The sequence below is a fragment of the Geotrypetes seraphini genome, chromosome 12 (assembly GCF_902459505.1).
Source record: "Geotrypetes seraphini chromosome 12, aGeoSer1.1, whole genome shotgun sequence".
NCBI lineage: Eukaryota > Metazoa > Chordata > Amphibia > Gymnophiona > Dermophiidae > Geotrypetes > Geotrypetes seraphini.
The window spans coordinates 97,480,767-97,499,286 of NC_047095.1; the positions used below are offsets into that span (position 1 = coordinate 97,480,767).

At 44.0% G+C, this 18,520-nt stretch overlaps 1 protein-coding gene across 1 annotated transcript in view; it reads right to left on the minus strand.

Moving 5' to 3' along the window:
- Positions 1-2,018: 2,018 nt before the first annotated feature.
- LOC117346147 (vomeronasal type-2 receptor 26-like) overlaps positions 2,019-18,520 on the minus strand; it is a 74,308-nt gene continuing 57,806 nt past the window's right edge. The window contains exon 4 of the mRNA XM_033915550.1: positions 2,019-2,932. Coding sequence (XP_033771441.1) covers positions 2,019-2,932 — 914 coding nt within the window. The remainder of the gene's footprint in view (positions 2,933-18,520) is intronic.

The following is an 18,520-nucleotide window of genomic DNA, read 5'->3' on the forward strand; positions in this document are numbered from 1 at the left end:
CGGCAAAGATCTCCCTGCCGTGATTAGCATAGTGACCGCGGCTACGGCTGCAAGTCTCCCCTCCCCCCAGCGATCACGGCAGGAGGGCACCCAACCCCTCCTGTAGACCCCCCCAACGGCCCTCCCGACAATCGCAGCAGAAGGGTACCCAACCCCTCCTGCCGGTCCTCCCAATGGCCTCCCCTAAGATCGCCGGCAGGAGGGTACCCAACCCCTCCTGCTGGACCCCCCCCCCCAAACGAACCCTCCCACCCCGGAACCCCCTTAGTCTTACTTTCCAAGTTGGACCGGACGGCTCCTCACACGTATGGCCAGCAGGCTTGCCTCCGTCCAAATGAGGCGGGCCCGCCCCTATCCTGCCCAACCCACAGGATCCTGGGGCCTGATTGGTCTAGGCACCTAAAGCCACTCCCGCTATAGGAGGGGCCTTAGGTGCTGGGGCCAATCAGGCCCTAGGATCCTGTGGGTTAGGCAGGGGAGGGGAGGGGCGGGCCCGCCTCATTTGGACGGAGGCAGGCCTGCTGGCCAGACGAGCGAGGAGCTGTCCGGTCCAACTTGGAAAGTAAGACTAAGGGGGTTCCGGGGTGGGAGGGTTCGTTGGGGGGGGTCCAGCAGGAGGGGTTGGGTACCCTCCTGCCGGCGATCTTAGGGGAGGCCATTGGGAGGACCGGCAGGAGGGGTTGGGTACCCTTCTGCTGCGATTGGCAGGAAGGGTTGATCTGACAAATGAGGAGCACGGTGAAACACAGGTAAATAGCGGTTCCTAGAAGGGGGTACATTGGCCCGCGGGGACAAACCTGTTCACCGTTTCCGCGGTCAGTGAATGGCCTTGTCCCCGTCACCGCAGCGACTGCTAGTTTTCTTCCCCGTTTTCGGCGGTGACCCGCGGCTTAAATGCGGTGGCCGCGGGTAAACCGTCACCGTGTCATTCTCTAATATATATCGTAACTTCTTTGACCAGAGAAAAATATTTAAATGGCCATGTAAACTGGAGATCTTCTTGCATGATTAGGTAGATGTAAGTCCTGATATATCATATGTTTCCTCTATTTGACAAAAAAAACACATTGATCTCCAAACCCAGAGTCTCCTAAGCCATAATTCAGGAGCCTTTTTCATATTGTAGTTGTTCACTATACATAATAGCAATAGCTATATTTCTTCCCCCAGCTAAATTCTTTTTGTACTCACAGAATACACATAGCAATATAATCACCTTCAAATATGAATCTACTGTCTATGAAATTGAAAGTAATGGTAAAACAAAAAACAAAAAAAGAACACAACAAATTACTGGAATAGTAAAACAACTTTTATTTAATTTTGGATGCTCCACTTTTCTTTTATGAAAATAATGCTATCATTTTCAGGCTTTGTGAGTTGTTGTTTTTTTTAATTCTTTATTGATCTTCCCAAACTACAATAGTGCAATACACAAATATTTAACATATAATAAGTCAATAAAAGAACATTCAACTTACAAATATAGATAACCAACCATTTTCGCCCACCCACCCACCCAATGATTATTCAAATAAACACAGAAACGTAGATTTTCCCAATAACCTTACCCAATTCAAATTAGTAATATCCTCCCATCCTCCCGCCCACCCCAAGGTTAAATACTCAAAGGTCAAAATTAGGACAGAAATAGCCCCCCTCCCCCCTTCCCTGGATGTGTAAGAAAATGAACAAAAATTGACTCATAATCAAAGACCCACTATAGTGAAGTAATATAAGATGTCAACGTGCCCCAAACCAATTTAAATAAATTACTGTGCCCCAAACTATTGGCATTCATTTTTTCACACCTATAGCTGGAGCACAGATTTGCCCACCAGAAAGGGAAATTTCGAAGATCAGAATTCTTTCAATTTTGGGTAACCATCTGCATGGCTATCCCAATCATGATAAGGAAAAGACGGCATTTATATTGATCGATAGGGGGCTTAACATGTAGTAATATTCCACATATGACCGCCTCATAAGTCAGTGGAATTGATGATTCCAATATGTTGTTAATCTTTGTAAGTTTTTATGTATCTTGTTAGGTACTTTTTATTATTATTTTCAGGCCTCAATAAGACTATGTAGCATTTGGGGATAAAAATACAACCAAGAAGCCCTGCACAGGAAGCCAGGATAGCAAATATCTCCACTGCCACCATGTACTTGCCTTTGGTGCTCAGATATGTTGGGATGAAAGACACCCAGACACTACAGAAAACCACCATACTGAAGGTGATGTGTTTGGCCTCATTAAAAGTGTCAGGTAGATTTCTTGCAAGGAAAGCAACAACAATGCTGATACTAGCTAGAAATCCCAGGTAACCCATAACACAATAATATGCAATCATTGATCCTTCATTACATTCAATTAGTATTGTTCCAATTTCTGATTCAGTGTTATAATATGGAAATGGGGGAGAAGTACACAACCAGATAATGCACAGAAGAACTTGAAGAAGAAAACAGCAAAGAACTATAGAATTTGACACTCTGGAACTTATCCAGTTCCGGAGCTTACTTTTGGGCTTTGTGGCTTGGAAGGCAATGACCACAGTGATGGTTTTTGCAAGTACTGACGAAAGGGAGATTGAGAATATGATCCCAAAGGTAATCTGCCGGAGAATACAGTTCAAATTACCAGGATGACCGATGAATATTAATGAACAGAGGAAGCAGAGCATGAGGGAGATTAGGAGAATATAGCTCAGGCTACGGTTGTTTGCTTTGACTATGGGAGTTTGTCGGTATTTAATGAAGATTCCCAAAATGAGAACACTGAGAAAACAGAAGAATGTGCTGATAAGAGTCAAAGATATCCCCAAAGGCTCCTCATAGGATAGGAAGGTTATCACTTTTGGGATGCAAGCATCTCTCTTCTGATTGGACCATTGGTCTTCTGGGCACTTTGTACAGGTATCCATATCTGAGAAAAAAAGAAGATTATCTCATTTTTTTCTCAAACTGCAACAGAGAAGGACATTGAACAATAGTTCTCTTATAATTAGGGATATCATTGTTTATAACTTGCACATAGAGTCATTCTTTGACACGTCAACTAGTTACTTGGAAACAAGCATGATTGGTATAAAGGTACACTTCACTTGTTGATTTGTCTCATGTCTAGAAATGAGTAAAACATCAAAGGAAAATAGGAAACTCATTCCATTAGGAATTTATTTTTCTCATTATTAAAGAACAGGGTTCTGATTGAACAAAGTAAAGTATCAATAATAATAAAACCCTTAGCCGCACTTGCAGTATCTGCCCCGCACCTCTAGCTCAGCACATCTCCCCTGTCCCCGGCCGCCTTCACTATGCATACACCAAACATAAAAGCATCTCAGTGCACGATATCAACATCGGCAGGGGCAATGTCTTAAATCAGTGGCAGTGGCTAGAGGGCCAGGGAGAAAGAAAGACAGACAGGGGCCAGGAAGAGAGACAGAAAGAAATACAGACAGGCAGGGGGAGAGAGACAAAAAGAAAGAAAGATAGACAGATAGGCAAACAGGGGGGCAGGGAGAGAGACAGAAAGAAAGACAGACAGACATGGGGAGAGAGATAGAAAGAAAGATAGACAGACATGGGGAGAGAGACAGAAAGAAAGACAGACAGACAGGGGGCAGGGAGAGAGACAGAAAGAAGGACAGATAGGGGGGAGAGAGACAAAAAGAAAGAAAGATAGGCAGACAGGGGGCAGGGAGAGAGACAGAAAGAAAGAAAGACAGATAGGGGGAGAGAGACAGAAAGAAAGTCAGAAAGGGAGCCAGGCAGAGAGATAGAAAGAAAGACAGACAGGGGGCCAGGCAGAGAGATAGAAAGAAAGGCAGACAGGCAGGGGGCAGGGAGAGAGACAGAATGAAAGAAAGGCCTCAGCACCCCATTGCGCTAAAATTCTACACATCTATTCTAGCATCCATTAATGTAACAGGCTTAATCACTAGTATGTTATAATATTTGTGCCATCAACATCCTTATTTTAGAAGACTTATTTGTGATTTACATATATAAACACTGGAATTTACACATGTGTATTGTAAACAGGCATTAAACCCTATTTAAGAAATTACATATTTGTACATGTAAATCATCACCACATAAAACTATTCAAGAGGCATGGTCTTTGTTAAGGAGGGGCCTTAAACAACCTGGGCCAATCAGAGCATTAAGCCCCTCCCAAGCATGCACCAGGGAGGGGAAAGTCTGCCATTCTGAAGGGGTTGGCCTGCTGGCTGGAGGGATTAAGAATCCTTCCAGCCAGCCATCATAAATAAGGTAAGTGGGAGGGAGCAGGGGGTCATCAGAGGCAAAGAGGTGTTGGGGCATTGCTTGGTGGCGGGAGGGAGTGGTAATCTTTCCTACTGCTATGGCAGGGATTCTTGACTTCAGCAATGGGAGGGAGTGGGTATCTATCCTGCTGCCAAGGGGGGTATGCTTTACTTCATCAGTGATAGGGAGTAGGCATCTCTCCTGCTGCTATGTGTGTATGGGAGGGGGTGCTTGACTTTGGCAGTGGGAGTGTGTGGGCATCCCTCCTGCCGATCTTCAATTTGGGTTTTTTTTAAGTTCATGAAATGTTTATTGAATTTCCAAATTATACAGAAAAGTATACACAAGATTAACTCATTGAATATGACAATTTCAGTCATAAGAACATAAGAAGTTGCCTCCACTGGGTCAGACCGAGGTCCATCTCGCCCAGCGGTCCACTCCCGCGGCGGCCCATCAGGTCTGCGACCTGTGAAGTGGTTTCTGACCACTTCTATAACCTACCTCAAGTTCTATCTGTACCCCTCTATCCCTTTATCCTCCAGGAACCTATCCAAACCCTTCTTGAATCCCTGTACAGAGTTCTGGCCTATCACTTCCTCCGGAAGCGCGTTCCATGTGTCTACCACCCTCTGAGTAAAAAAGAATTTTCTAGCATTTGTTCTAAACCTGTCCCCTTTCAATTTCTCCGAGTGACCCCTAGTGCTTGTGGCTCCTCTCAGTTTGAAGAATCTGTCCTTATTTACTCTCTCTATGCCCTTAAGGATTTTGAAGGTTTCTATCATGTCCCCTCTAAGTCTCCTCTTCTCCAGGGAGAACAGCCCCAGCATTTTTAACCTGTCAACGTATGGAAAATTTTCCATACCTTTTATCAGCTTAGTCGCCCTCCTCTGCACTCCCTCGAGTACCGCCATGTCCTTCTTGAGGTACGGCGACCAGTATTGAACACAGTACTCCAGGTGCGGGCGCACCATTGCGCGATACAGCGGCATGATGACTTCCTTCGTCCGGGTTGTGATACCCTTTTTGATGATGCCCAGCATTCTGTTTGCTTTCTTTGAGGCTGTTGCACATTGCACCGATGGTTTCAGTGATGAGTCGACCATCACCCCCAGGTCCTTTTCCAGGTTACTCACCCCTAGCAGTGTTCCCCCCGTTTTGTAGTTGAACATCGGGTTCTTTTTCCCTACATGCATGACCTTGCATTTCTCTACGTTAAAACTCATTTGCCACTTTTTTGCCCAGTCTTCCAGTCTCGTTAGGTCCCTTTGTAGGTCTTCGCAGTCTTCCGTGTTTCTAACCCTGCTGCAGAGTTTGGTGTCATCAGCAAATTTGATAACCTCACATTTTGTCCCCGTCTCCAGATCGTTAATAAATATATTGAATAGTAGAGGTCCCAGCACCGACCCCTGCGGAACTCCGCTCGTGACCCATTGCCAATCTGAGTATTGGCCCTTGACTCCAACCCTCTGTTTCCTGCCCGCTAGCCAGTGTTTGATCCATCGGTAGATATCCCCTTGCACCCTGTGGTTCCACAGTTTTTTAAGTAGCCGTTCGTGAGGTACCTTGTCGAAGGCTTTTTGGAAGTCAAGGTAAATGATGTCTATGGATTCACCCTTATCCATCTGACTGTTTATTCCCTCAAAGAAGTACAGCAAGTTCGTGAGGCACGACCTTCCCTTGCAGAAGTCATGCTGGCTCGCCTTCAGTTGTCCATTGTTTTCTATGTGTTCGCAGATTGTGTCCTTTACCATTGCTTCCATCATCTTTCCAGGAACCGAGGTCAAGCTCACAGGCCTGTAGTTTCCCGGGTCACCCCTTGATCCCTTCTTAAAGATGGGCGTGACATTTGCTATTTTCCAGTCCTCTGGGATCTCCCCAGTTTTTAGGGAGAGGTTACATATTTGGCGAAGTGTCTCTGCTATTTCGTTTCTCAGTTCTTTTAGTACCCTTGGGTGGATGCCGTCCGGGCCTGGTGATTTGTCGCTCTTTAGTCTGTCTATCTGTCTGAGGACATCCTCTATGCTTACCTCTAGTTGTACCAGCCTTTCGTTGTGTTCTCCGTTTATAATCACCTCGGGTTCTGGGATATTGGATGTGTCCTCTCTGGTGAAGACCGACGAGAAGAATTTGTTTAACCTTTCAGCTATCTCTTTTTCCTCCTTTATCGCTCCTTTCCTGTCTCCGTCGTCCAGTGGTCCCACTTCCTCTCTGGCTGGTTGTTTCCCTTTCACATACCTGAAGAAGGATTTGAAGTTTCTTGCTTCTCCTGCCAGTCTTTCCTCATATTCTCTCTTTGCCTTCCTGACCTCTCTATGACATTCTTTCTGGTGTCTTTTGTGCTCTTCCTGGTTTTCCTTTGTTGGATCCTTTTTCCATTTCTTGAAGGATGATTTCTTGTCGCTTATCGCCTTTTTAACTGCAGATGTTATCCATGCTGGGTTTCTAGTTCGATTTTTTTTGCACCCTTTCCTAAACCTTGGGACGCACAGGTCTTGTGCCTTGAGCACTATGCCTTTAAGCAGTGTCCAGGCTTCCTTTACGGTCTTCACCTTCCCTGAGTTGCTGCTGAGCTTTTTTCCTACCATTTTCCTCATGTCCTTGTAGTTTCCCTTTCTGAAGTTGAGTGCTGTCGTTTTGGTTCTTTTCACCTTTGATGTTCCCATGTTTAATTTGTACTGGATCATGTTGTGATCACTGTTCCCTAATGGTACTATTACCACCACTTCCTTTGCGGGTCCTTCTAGCCCGTTGAGGATTAGGTCTAGAGTGGCATCCCCTCGCATTGGTTCTGTGACCAGCTGCTCCATGAAACAGTCCCTTATCGCCTCTAGGAATTTAGTTTCTCTCGTGCAGTTTGAGTGCCCAATGTCCCAGTCTATTCCCGGATAGTTGAAATCCCCCATAACTACCACCCTTCCACTTTTGCACACCTGCCTCAGTTCGGCCTCCAGTTCCAGGTCGTTTGCTTCTGACTGTCCTGGTGGGTGATAGTACAATCCCAATTTGATGTCAGCTCCTTCCCCTCCTGTTAACTTAACCCATAGTGACTCCAGACTGTCTGCCCTTGTTGTTGTTTCTGTTCTGGATGAAGGAATGGAGTCCTTTATATACAGTGCTATTCCTCCCCCCTTTTTGTGTGCTCTGTCCTTCCTGTAGAGTTTATACCCTGGAAGGGCCACATCCCATTTGTTGTCCTCTGTCCACCATGTCTCTGTGATTCCTATTATGTCTATGTCCTTATTTCCGGCTATAACTTCTAGCTCCCCCATTTTAGTCCTTAGGCTCCTAGCATTTGTATATAGGCAATTTAAGTCCCAGTTTGTTACCTTTTCTTTTGGATCTACTCTTGATTTGTTGCTCTTGCTGGTCTCCTCACGTGTTGCCTCCTGTGGTGTGTCTATCCCGTCCTCTGCCCGCTTTTTTGTTCTTTGATAGCCTTCTGGGTCCTGCTGTTTCCTCCTTGTCTTGCTCTTTATTTCTAGTTGCCTCTCGGGTCCCTGTGCTGCATCTTTGGGTTTATGTCCATAAAGTGTCCATTTTGTCTCTAATCCACTATCGCCATTTCCTGTTTCAGTATCCTTGCTTGATACTGTGGTCCGATGTGTCGAGGTCAGATCGACTATCGGCTTTCCCCTTGTTATCAGTTTAAAGTCATGGTCCTCTTAGCCCATTGAGGATTAGATCCAGAGTGCCATTCCCTCTCGTTGGTTCTCTGACAAGCTGATCCATAAAGCAGGTCTGGATGTTACGTGCCAGCATCCTCGTCCCAGCCGTGCTCAAATGCAGTCCGTCTCTCCTGTAGAGCTTGTTTTTCCCCAGGAAGGTTGACCAGTTCCGTACAAAGAGGAAACCTTCCTCGTCACACCATCGCCTCAGTCATCCATTTGTTGCTTGCAGCTCGGTCTGCCTCTTCACATCTGCTCTTGGTACTGGCAGGATCTCTGAAAAGGCTATCCTCCCTGTTCTCAGCTTCAGCTTCCTCCCCAGGATCTTAAACTGCTCGGTCAGTGTAGTCATGTTGAAATTCCTTCTGCTGACGTCATTTGTTCCGACGTGGATTATCACTGCTGTATCCTCTGTCTCAGTCAATGAAGAACACAGTTATAATGCAGATATGTTTACATCCATGAAATAAAGCGTCCAGTGATACGTGAAAATATAATAATAAGCATAAATAATAATAAAGATAAAATAAATAAATGAAAATGTATAAATTAAGGACTATGCTAGTCTAAGCAATAAAGAAATAAAAAGATGAAACCTTGTGTATATATCAACATGGTAATATCACAAACATACTTCAAGCAGATCAACTGAACACTAACCATGAGTTAAAGATATAAATAGATTAACCTGGATGTCAAAGGAGTTAATATAATTGCACGTGATATCCTTCAAGCAGTGCCAACTGTCAGTCAAGTGTCTAAAATAAATTTATATAAAGGAACAGATGTCAAATTTATTCAGCCGAGCAATAGGGAGAGGAGGTGTATTCTAAAAGAGGAGCCCAGAGTTTATCAAATCTGCACAGTGATTGTGATCTCTCGGCAGCTATACGTTCATACTTGGCTATAAGGCCTACCGAGTTCCACCAAGTATTGTAGTTTGCTGCTGCTAGGTTCTTCCAATTCGATAGTACTGTCTTGATAGCAATTAATATGAGTAGATATAAGAGATCATTCTCCGCCTGATCTATGCTGGTCTGTTCATAGTCTCCCACTATGAGAGTATGATAGGAAATAAGAGTGTTTTATTTTAAATATAGATTGTATATCTGACCATATTCTGTTCCAGTAATCATGAAGCAAGGAGCAGACAAAGAGCATGTGCTGTAAAGAGCCGCCTATTCCACCACAAGACCAGCAGTTATCATTGGAGCTAGGATTTAATTTAGATAATTGTTGGGGAGTACAATAAGCATTATGTAATAAAAAGAAAGAAGTCTGATGAAAAGCCGCAGAGCGACATAATTTAGAGGGTCTGAACCATATGAACTGCCGTGTTTCTTCTGGGATATCTAATTTCAATTCCTGATTCCATTTATGTTCCAAATCTGTTAATCTCAGAGTCTTCTTTATTCTAATAAATTTGTACCATTGCGATGCTTCTTTTTTATTGTGTGTTATAGTAAAGCAAATAGTGATAATGTCAGGAATATTATTCATTAAGTTCTTAGTTTTGAATAATGCTTGTTTTGAGTGTTTGAGTTAAAGCCATTGGTGACAACTGGGCGGTAGGTTGTATTGATCAGCAAGTGTACTGAACAGGATCCATTTATTACCATCTCTCAATTGATTCACTCTCCAAATGCCAGCAAGCTGCCAGTTTTTCCAGTTTACAATGTTATTTTGGATCTTGATGTTGACATTACACCACAATGGAGTGTATAGAGTGGATGACCATGGTATTTTCAATAGAGATTCCATTTCTTGAAAAGCTTTTGTCATCGAAGCAAGTATATGATCATTAGATTTATTTGATTTAGGGGTCACCGCGAAAGTTAGATATATAAGTGAGGACTTGCCATATTTCTCTTCTTCAAAATTGAGCCAGATACTATTTGAGCTATATACTTCATCACTGTGCAACCAACGGGCCCCTTTGCCTGGCTTTTAAGATCATTCACGGCATCCTTCCTCCCTTAATCCTACTATCTTATAACTCCTCGAGTCCTGAATCTACCAAACCTGCCCAAAGGTATAAACTATCCTTCCCCTCTCTACACGGTATTCGCTATGCAGGCAAACTGGAAAAATCCCTTCTCTTCAGAATCACAGGTCTTTGGAACGACCTTACTACCCCCACTGCAGAACCTGGGCTCCCTCCAATTATTCTGCAAGCAACTGAAAATCTGGCTTTTTACTAAAATGTAATTCTATTCCCCCTTACTCTTCTCTTCTATATATAAGTTCATGTAAACCTTTTTTTTCCTTTTCCTATATTTTAAGTTCTTGTAAACCGTGCCGAGCTCCACATCCGTGGAGATGATGCGGTATATAAACTTAAGGTTTAGTTTAGTTTAGTTTAGAAAGCACAGTGGTAGTCAAAGAAGTCTGGCAGCCTTTAATTTCTTCGAAGCAATCCTCGGGAGTTAAAGTAGAATCTATCTTTTTGTAGACTGCTTGAGGCAGAAAGAAGGGGCGCATGCTCAATGTATAGTTTATTTTGGGCATTATGATCATCTTGATGGATTCCAGTCTTCCCCAGCACGACAGTTTTAGCGGTGACCATTGAAGGATCAATGAGTTGATAAGCTGGTAGATATGTTTGGTAGATAACTCAATTGTTCGGTCAATTGTAGATCCAAAGTTTATACCTAAGTATTTTAGTTTGTCAGGTGACCATTGAAAGTTGAGGTCTTCCAAATCAGCCTTCCGTACAAGATTATTCAGTGGCATTAGCTCCGTTTTGTTTGTGTTGAGCTTATAGCCCGATACCTGAGCATACGTTGCAATAGTTGTTAACAGAGGTTTCAATGAGTCTGGTGTTGTATAGATGAGGACATTGTCAGCATAGGCTGAAAATTTAACCTCCATACTTCCACTTTTGACACTTTGAATTTGGGGATTATGGCGAATGGAGAGGAGGAGAGGATCAAGAGCCAGATTGAATATCAGTGGTGACAGTGGGCATCCCTGTCTTGTGCCCCTGGTAGGATGAAAAGAAGAGGAAGTTGAGCCATTAATGCGAACATTAGTGGTGGGGGCGGTGTAAAGCACTTTAATCATTTTAATGAATTCTTGCCCAAAACCAAACCAGTGTAACGTGTCAAATAGGAATCCCCATTCCACTCGATCAAAGGCTTTCTCCACATCCAACGCCAGAACTAACAATGGTACAGTATCTTGATTTGCATATTGGATCACATTAGCCAACATTCTAGCGTTATTGCTGGACAATCTGCCCAACATGAAACCATTTTGCTCAAATCCAATCAACTTTGGCAAAATCTTCTGTAGACGTGTTGCAAGGATCTTTGCGTACACTTTTGCATTAACATTTATGAATGACAGTGGTCTATAGTTGGATATGAGTAGTGGATCTTTACTTGGTTTAGACAATACAATGATGCTTAAAAGGGGAGGAGCCAATGGCGCAGAGACTTCTGTGAGCAGCGGAGGAGGCAGCCGGAGAGAGTCAGGAGGCAGCTGAGGAGAGCGGAGCAAGAGGCAGGCAAACAGTAGCATAAAAAAAACACATGGAAAGGGGAATAGAGAGGCAGGTAGGACACAGAGAGGGGCAGAGGCGAGAGATAGCTCTGCCCACCCCTCTGACATCAGCAGCACACTGGGGCTGAACTCCTCCATAAAAGGGGAGGATCCAATGGCGCGGAGACCTCTGTGAGCAGTGGAGGAGGCAGCCGGAGAAAGTTGGGAGGTGGCTGAGGAGAGCGGAGCAAGACGCAGGCAGGCAGGAGCAGAAAAAAGCACGTGGAAAGGAGAAGAGAGACAGGCAGGACACAGAGAGGGGCAGAGGCGAGAGATAGCTCCGCCCACCTCTCCGACATCAGCAGCACACCGGGGCCGAACTCCTCCATAAAAGGGGAGGAGCCAACGGCGCGGAGACCTCTTTGAGCAGCGGAGGAGGCAGGCAGGAGCAGAATAAAAAGCAGGCAGGGCACAGAGAGGGGCAGAGGCAAAAGATAGCTCCACTCACCCCTCTGATGTCAGCACACCGGGGCCGAACTCCTCCATAAAATGGGAGGAGCTAACTGCGAGCAGCCGTTTGGCGCTCGGCAAAGGTAGCGCCTTTGTGAAAGGCCTCAAGAAGGGCAGATTCACCACACCCAAGGACACCTAGGAAGAGCAACAAGGTAAGGAAACCAACTAGCACATCTAAATACCCAAACAAGTACATAGAAGCAAAAACAAAGCAGTCACAGAGGGCACATACATACGTAACAGCAGCAGGACACAAACTGCTATCCTAAAGTTAGGAAATCCAACCAACACAGAGCACCACAACACTAGAACAAACACGGCACACTAAAAGTGGATACAGGGAAAAACATTCTCTAGGGAATAGGGAAGTAGCAAGTAACAGGCACAGAAGATAACACACTCACACAAACAAAAAGGAACCAGTAAAATAAAAGAGAGTACTTCAAAGAAGCAGACAGCAATGGAAGCAGAGGGAATCCAGAAGATGAGTTTTCAAGTGTTCTGCACAGTCTGTCACATATATGACTACCTCCCCTCGGGGAGGCAGTCATATGTATGCGGACAGAGTCAGGAGCTGAAAAGCTTGAAGAGGGAAGTCAGGCAGCTGAAGGACAGGATACAAGAATTGGAGGGACTCTACATCACAGAAGACCCAGCGGAGGACTTCGCGAGAGACAGACACATTGAGGATGAAGTCAGAGAACTTGAGGAATTCATTGAGGAGGCCTACAGGAGGAGGGTGGAAGCACACGAACATCAGAGGAAAGATGAAGACATACCAATGTGGAAGGGAGAACAAGGGGAAGATGACTCCAAGGAAGAAACTGCAGAGGAATCCCATATGAAGGGGAGGAAAGGTCTAGTCGATGCCCAGAAGAAGAAGCAGCGAAGCACTCCAAGGACACAGACCTGCGACCGGAGCGAAAACTGAAGAAGGGAAAGTCTGCAATCCTAGTGGAAGACTCAATCCTAAGGCAGGTAGACAGTCACATAGCAGGTGGGAGAGAGGATCAACTGGTAACCTGCCTCCCAGGAGCGAGAACAAAGGACATTGTTGACAAAATCGGAAAGATCCTAGACGGAACAGAGACGGAAGACACTACAGTAATGATCCACATCGAGACAAATGATGTCAGCAGGAGAGACTACAGTAGAAGTGCATTGATAGAACAGTTCAAGATTCTGGGAAGGAAGTTGAAGATGAGGACTCAGAAGATTGCATTTTTGGAGATCCTACCAGTACCAAGGGCAGATGTGAAGAGGCAGACGGAACTACAATCAATGAACGCATGGATGAGGAGATGGTGCGAGGAAGAGGGGTTCCACTTTATGAGGAACTGGACAACGTTTTGGGACAAGAGCAAGCTCTTCAGGAGAGATGGACTACACCTGAGCACCGCGGGAACTAGACTTCTAGCAAACAATGTCAGGAGAGGAATGGAGCAGGCTTTAAACTAAGAAGAAGGGGAAAGCCGACAGTCGACCAAGTGTCAACGATTCGGAAGAAGGTATCCCATGAAGATACTAAGTAGGTAAAATGCTGGGAAGAAACAACGGGCAAAACACAGGAGTTGACTGATCTAGAAGAGGAGGATAAGAGGATCACAGCACAGGAGAAGAAAATAAGGATCGAAGCACAGGGAAAGGAAATGAAGACAAAAAAATATCAGGACTTAAATTGCAAATATACTAATGCAAGAAGCCTAAGGAACAAAATGGGAGAATTAGAAGTCATGGCCAAAACTGAGAACCTAGACATCATTGGAGTATCCGAAACATGGTGGAATGAAGAAAACAAATGGGACATAGCACTGCCGGGGTACAAACTCTATCGCGAAGACAGGTCAGGTCATAAAGGATGAGGCCCTATATGTAAAAGAAAGCATACACTCGAACAGAGTGGACAAGGCAGTGACGACCAACAAATTGGAATCGCTATGGGTTAAAATACCGGGAAGGAAAGGGAACGAGATAAAGATGGGCCTGTACTATCGTCCACCTGGGCTGCCGATGAATAAATGGAAGCCGAGATGAAACGAGAATGCAAAAGCGGTAACACGATTATTATGGGAGACTTCTACTATCCCTGGATAGACTAGAGTCTTGGAAACTCAAAATGCGCCAGGAAGACCGGATTCCTGGAAGCTATACAGGACTGCTTTATGGATCAGCTTGTCAGAGAACCAACGAGAGGGAATGGCACTCAGGATCTAATCCTCAATGGGCTAAGAGGACCTGCAAAGGAAGTGGAAGAAGTGGGACCGTTGGGAAACAGCGTTCACAGTATAATCAAGTTCAAAGTTGAAGTAGGAATACCGAAGGGAAACAGAACCACAGCGACAACTTTCAACTTCAAGAAAGGAAACTACGAAGCAATGAGGGTAATGGTAAGGAAGAAACTTAGGTACAGCTCAAAGAAATGGCAGACTGTAGAGCAAGCCTGGTCTTTATTCAAGGATACGGTGAGCATGGCGCAAAATCTGTATTATCCCCAGAAAGGGGTGCAAAAAGAGCCGAACAAAAGACCCGGCATGGATAACTAAAGAAGTGAAGAAAGCGATAGGTGATAAGAAGAATTCATTCAAGAAATGGAAAAAGGGTAAAACCAAGGAGAACTGGAAAGAACACAGGAAGTATCAAAAAGAATGTCATCTTGTGGTTAGAAAAGCAAAAAGAGAGGCTAGCCAGGGAAGCACAAAATTTCAAACCGTTCTTTAGATACGTTAAAGGGAAGCAGCCAGCTAGGGATGAGGTGGGACCGTTGGATGACAGAGATAGGAAGGGTGTGGTAAAGGAGAAGTGGCAGAAAGACTAGATACGTTCTTTTCGTCAGTATTTACAAATGAGGACACATCCAACATACCGAAACCTGAACAAATCTTCAAAGGAGAACAAGAAGAAAAATTAACATCCATGGAAGTAAACCTTGAAGACATACACAGGCAGATAGAAAAATTAAAAACTGACAAATTACCAGGCCCAGACGGAATCCACCCTAGATGCTGAAAGAGCTTAAGGAGGAAATAGCGGAACTCCTACAGCAAGTTTGTAATCTATCCCTGAAAACAGACGTGATCCCGGAGGATTGGAAGGTAGCCAACATTACGCCCATTTTTAAAAAGGGGAACTACTGACTGGTAAGTCTGACCTCAGTTCCGGAGAAAATGGCGGAAACGCTGATAAAAGATACCATCAAGGAGCATCTAGAAAGGAATAAACTTATGAAAACAAGCCAACATGGCTTCTCCAAGTGAAGATCATGCCTAACGAACTTATTGTACTTCTTTAAAGGAATTAACAAATGGATAGACAAAGGGGACCCCATTGACATGGTATACTTAGACTTCCAAAAAGCCTTTGACAAGATACCTCATGAACGCCTACTTCGGAAACTGAAGAACCATGGGGTGGAAGGAGACGTGCACAGATGGATCAGGAATTGGTTGCCAGGCATTAAACAGAGGGTAGGAGTGAAGGGCCACTACTTGGACTGGAGGAGGGTCGCGAGTGGTGTTCCAGAGGGGTCGGTGCTCGGACTGCTGCTATTCAATGTATTCATAAATGATCTAGAAATAGGGACAAAGTGCGAAGTAATAAAATTTGCAGACGGTGGCTTTCAAGATGGTGATGGTGAGCTATGCAGGTTGAAGTTGAGCTCTGAGATTTCCATATTTCTTTCTCAATATGCCTCACACTAAGCGCAAAGGCATAATCCGAAGGGGACCCTTACCTTCGGATTCATCTACGCCAATGTGCCAGACATTACTCAACTTCTCCACTAGTCCTCCTCTTGTTGGAGCACGTGGGGCCATGGCGTTGCCTCCCCAGGACTTGGCGGGCAAGCTGGAGCCGGAAGTTTCTCTCTCACCTCCTGACCTCTCTATTCCTCCGTATCCCGTGACAGAGACGCCTGAGCTGGAAGGAAGCCCTGATACCGTAGTGGTTGCAGGAGCATTACTTCATGAGGGAAGCACAGCCGGATATGGAGCCGCGGTGGAAAGTAAACAGCAAGGAGTTGAGGATATTATTACAACTCCCTTGTGGACGTTTGGAGACTGCTCCAGAGAATGGAAGGAACAATTTGAAAATCCACAGAAGAAACTGCAAACTTGGTAGGCAAAGTTAACTCTCTAGTAAAAATAGTAGATGATATAAAAAAGATACTGACTTGAAGTTTTCACAAATCAATGAGGACATTACACCTTTTAAATCTGTCAATGAAACTTTAATGAAAGATAAATTAATGACATATAAGAAAATAGAACAATTGGAAAATTACAACATGAGACTAAATTTAAGGCTATTGAATTTCCCCAAAACAGCTGATATGTCACCGGTTGAAATATTTAGAAATTACCTCTCACAGAATTTAAACTTCACATCTGAAATGTTTCCTCCGTTAAATAAAATTTATTACCTACCATCCTCTTAAAAAAAAAAAGGTGTTGAAGTAACTGTAACAGAGCCTCAGTTTCAGGCTCAAATGGACTTAGGTAATATTTCAGAGATGTTGGAGTCATCGACAGTGCAAAATGTAGAGAGGGCAACTCTACTTGCCTCGTTTGTGTTTCAACAAGACTTAAATGCTATAATGAAAATGTACTTCAGGAATGCACAGACTCCTTTCATGGGACAATGCGTTTGGATTTACCCTGATGTTAATAAAGAAACCCAAGAGAGGAGAAAACTTTTTCTAAATATGAGGCAAGAAGTGAAGGATTTGGGGGCAAATTTTCAACTAGCATACCCATATAAATGCCTCATTAAATATGTTGGACTGAAGTACACTTTCTTTGTTCTAGACCATTTGCGGACATTTCTGGACCTCAAGATCACCAAGGGTTAGACTGGTCATCAAGCTGATATAGAGGAGTATTCACGTTAATGCCTATTAGTTACTATGATTTTCCTGTTTGGTAATAAGTCCTTTTTATTTGGGGCCACCACACTGCACTTTTGTTGGGGTCTAAGAAGAAGTTTATATTGATGTTTCAATTTGTTTGATGTATTACCTTGTATTTTGTTTCCTTTCGTTTTACTTAAACAAGCGTTTTTGCTTGCTCTGTATTTCAAAATTCAATAAATATATTAAAAAAAAAAATTTGCAGACACCAAACTATTTAGTGGGGCTAGGACTATAGAGGACTGCGAAGGTTTACAAAGGGACCTGAACAAACTAGGGGAGTGGGTGATGAGATGGCAGATGAAGTTCAATGTAGAGAAATGTAAAGTCTTGCACGTAGGAAACAGAAACCCGAGATACAGCTACACGATGGGAGGGCTGTCATTGAGTGAGAGTACCCAAGAAAGGGACTTGGGGGTAATACTAGACAACACAATGAAGCCGTCGGTGCAGTGCGCAGCGGCCGCTAAGAATAGAATGCTAGGTATAATCAAGAAGGGTATTACAACCAGAACGAAAGAGGTTATCCTGCTGCTGTATCGGGCGATGTTGCGCCCACATCTGGAGTACTGCGTCCAATATTGGTCGCCGTACCTAAAGAAGGATATGGCGATACTCGAGAGGGTTCAGAAGAGGGCAACACGTTTGATAAAAGGTATGGAAAATCTTTCATATACCGAAAGATTGGAGAAACTGGGGCTATTTTCCCTCGAGAAGCGAAGACATAGAGGGGACATGATAGAGACTTACAAGATCTTGAAGGGCAGAGGGACAGATTCTTCAAACTTTCAAAAACTACAAGAACGAGAGGCCATTCAGAAAAATTAAGAGGGGACAGATTCAGAACCAATGCTAGGAAGTTCTTCACCCAACGGGTGGTGGACACCTGGAATGCGCTTCCAGAGGGTGTGATAGGACAAGGTACGGTATTGGAGTTCAAGAAGGGTTTGGACAATTTTCTGAAGGAAAAGGGGATAGAAGGGTATAGATAGAGGGTTACTATTCAGGTCCTGGACCTGGTGGATCCCCGCATGAGTGGACTGCTGGGCATGATGGACCTCTGGTCTGACCCAGCAGAGGCACTTCTTATGTTCTTATGCTTGCTTCAGTAAAGGTACCCGATATTTTACCAGTGTCAATAAAATGATTGAATAATGCTAGAAGATGAGGGATCTGTAGATCCTGAAAAGTACTGTAAAATTCTGAAGTTAGACCATCTGGTCCTGGAGATTTCTTCTTCGCCATTCCTTTCAACGCCAGCGTTATCTCTTCCTCCACTATAGTTTTGGACAGTAGACTATTATTTTCCTCTGTAAGAGTGGGGTGCTGAATGTTGTCATTCAATATTTCTGCTGAAGAGGTTGGCATTCTATCGGAGGTATATAGTTTTTCATAAAATTTCTGAAAACTATTTGGAATCATCTCTGGTTCTGAGGTTATCTGACCTGTGTAATCTAAGATAGTGTGTATGTTGAGTCTTTCTTCCCTAACTTTCAGATAATTTGCAAGAGCATGACTATTCTTATTATTATCACAGTGATAGTTTGCTGATTTCATGAAGATGGCATTTCCTGCCTTCCTACCGAGTAGTAAGTTATAGTCAATTCCTGAGTGTTTGCATATCTGAGGGGTTAGTTTGATGACATGATTCCAGATCCTTGATGATTTTGATATA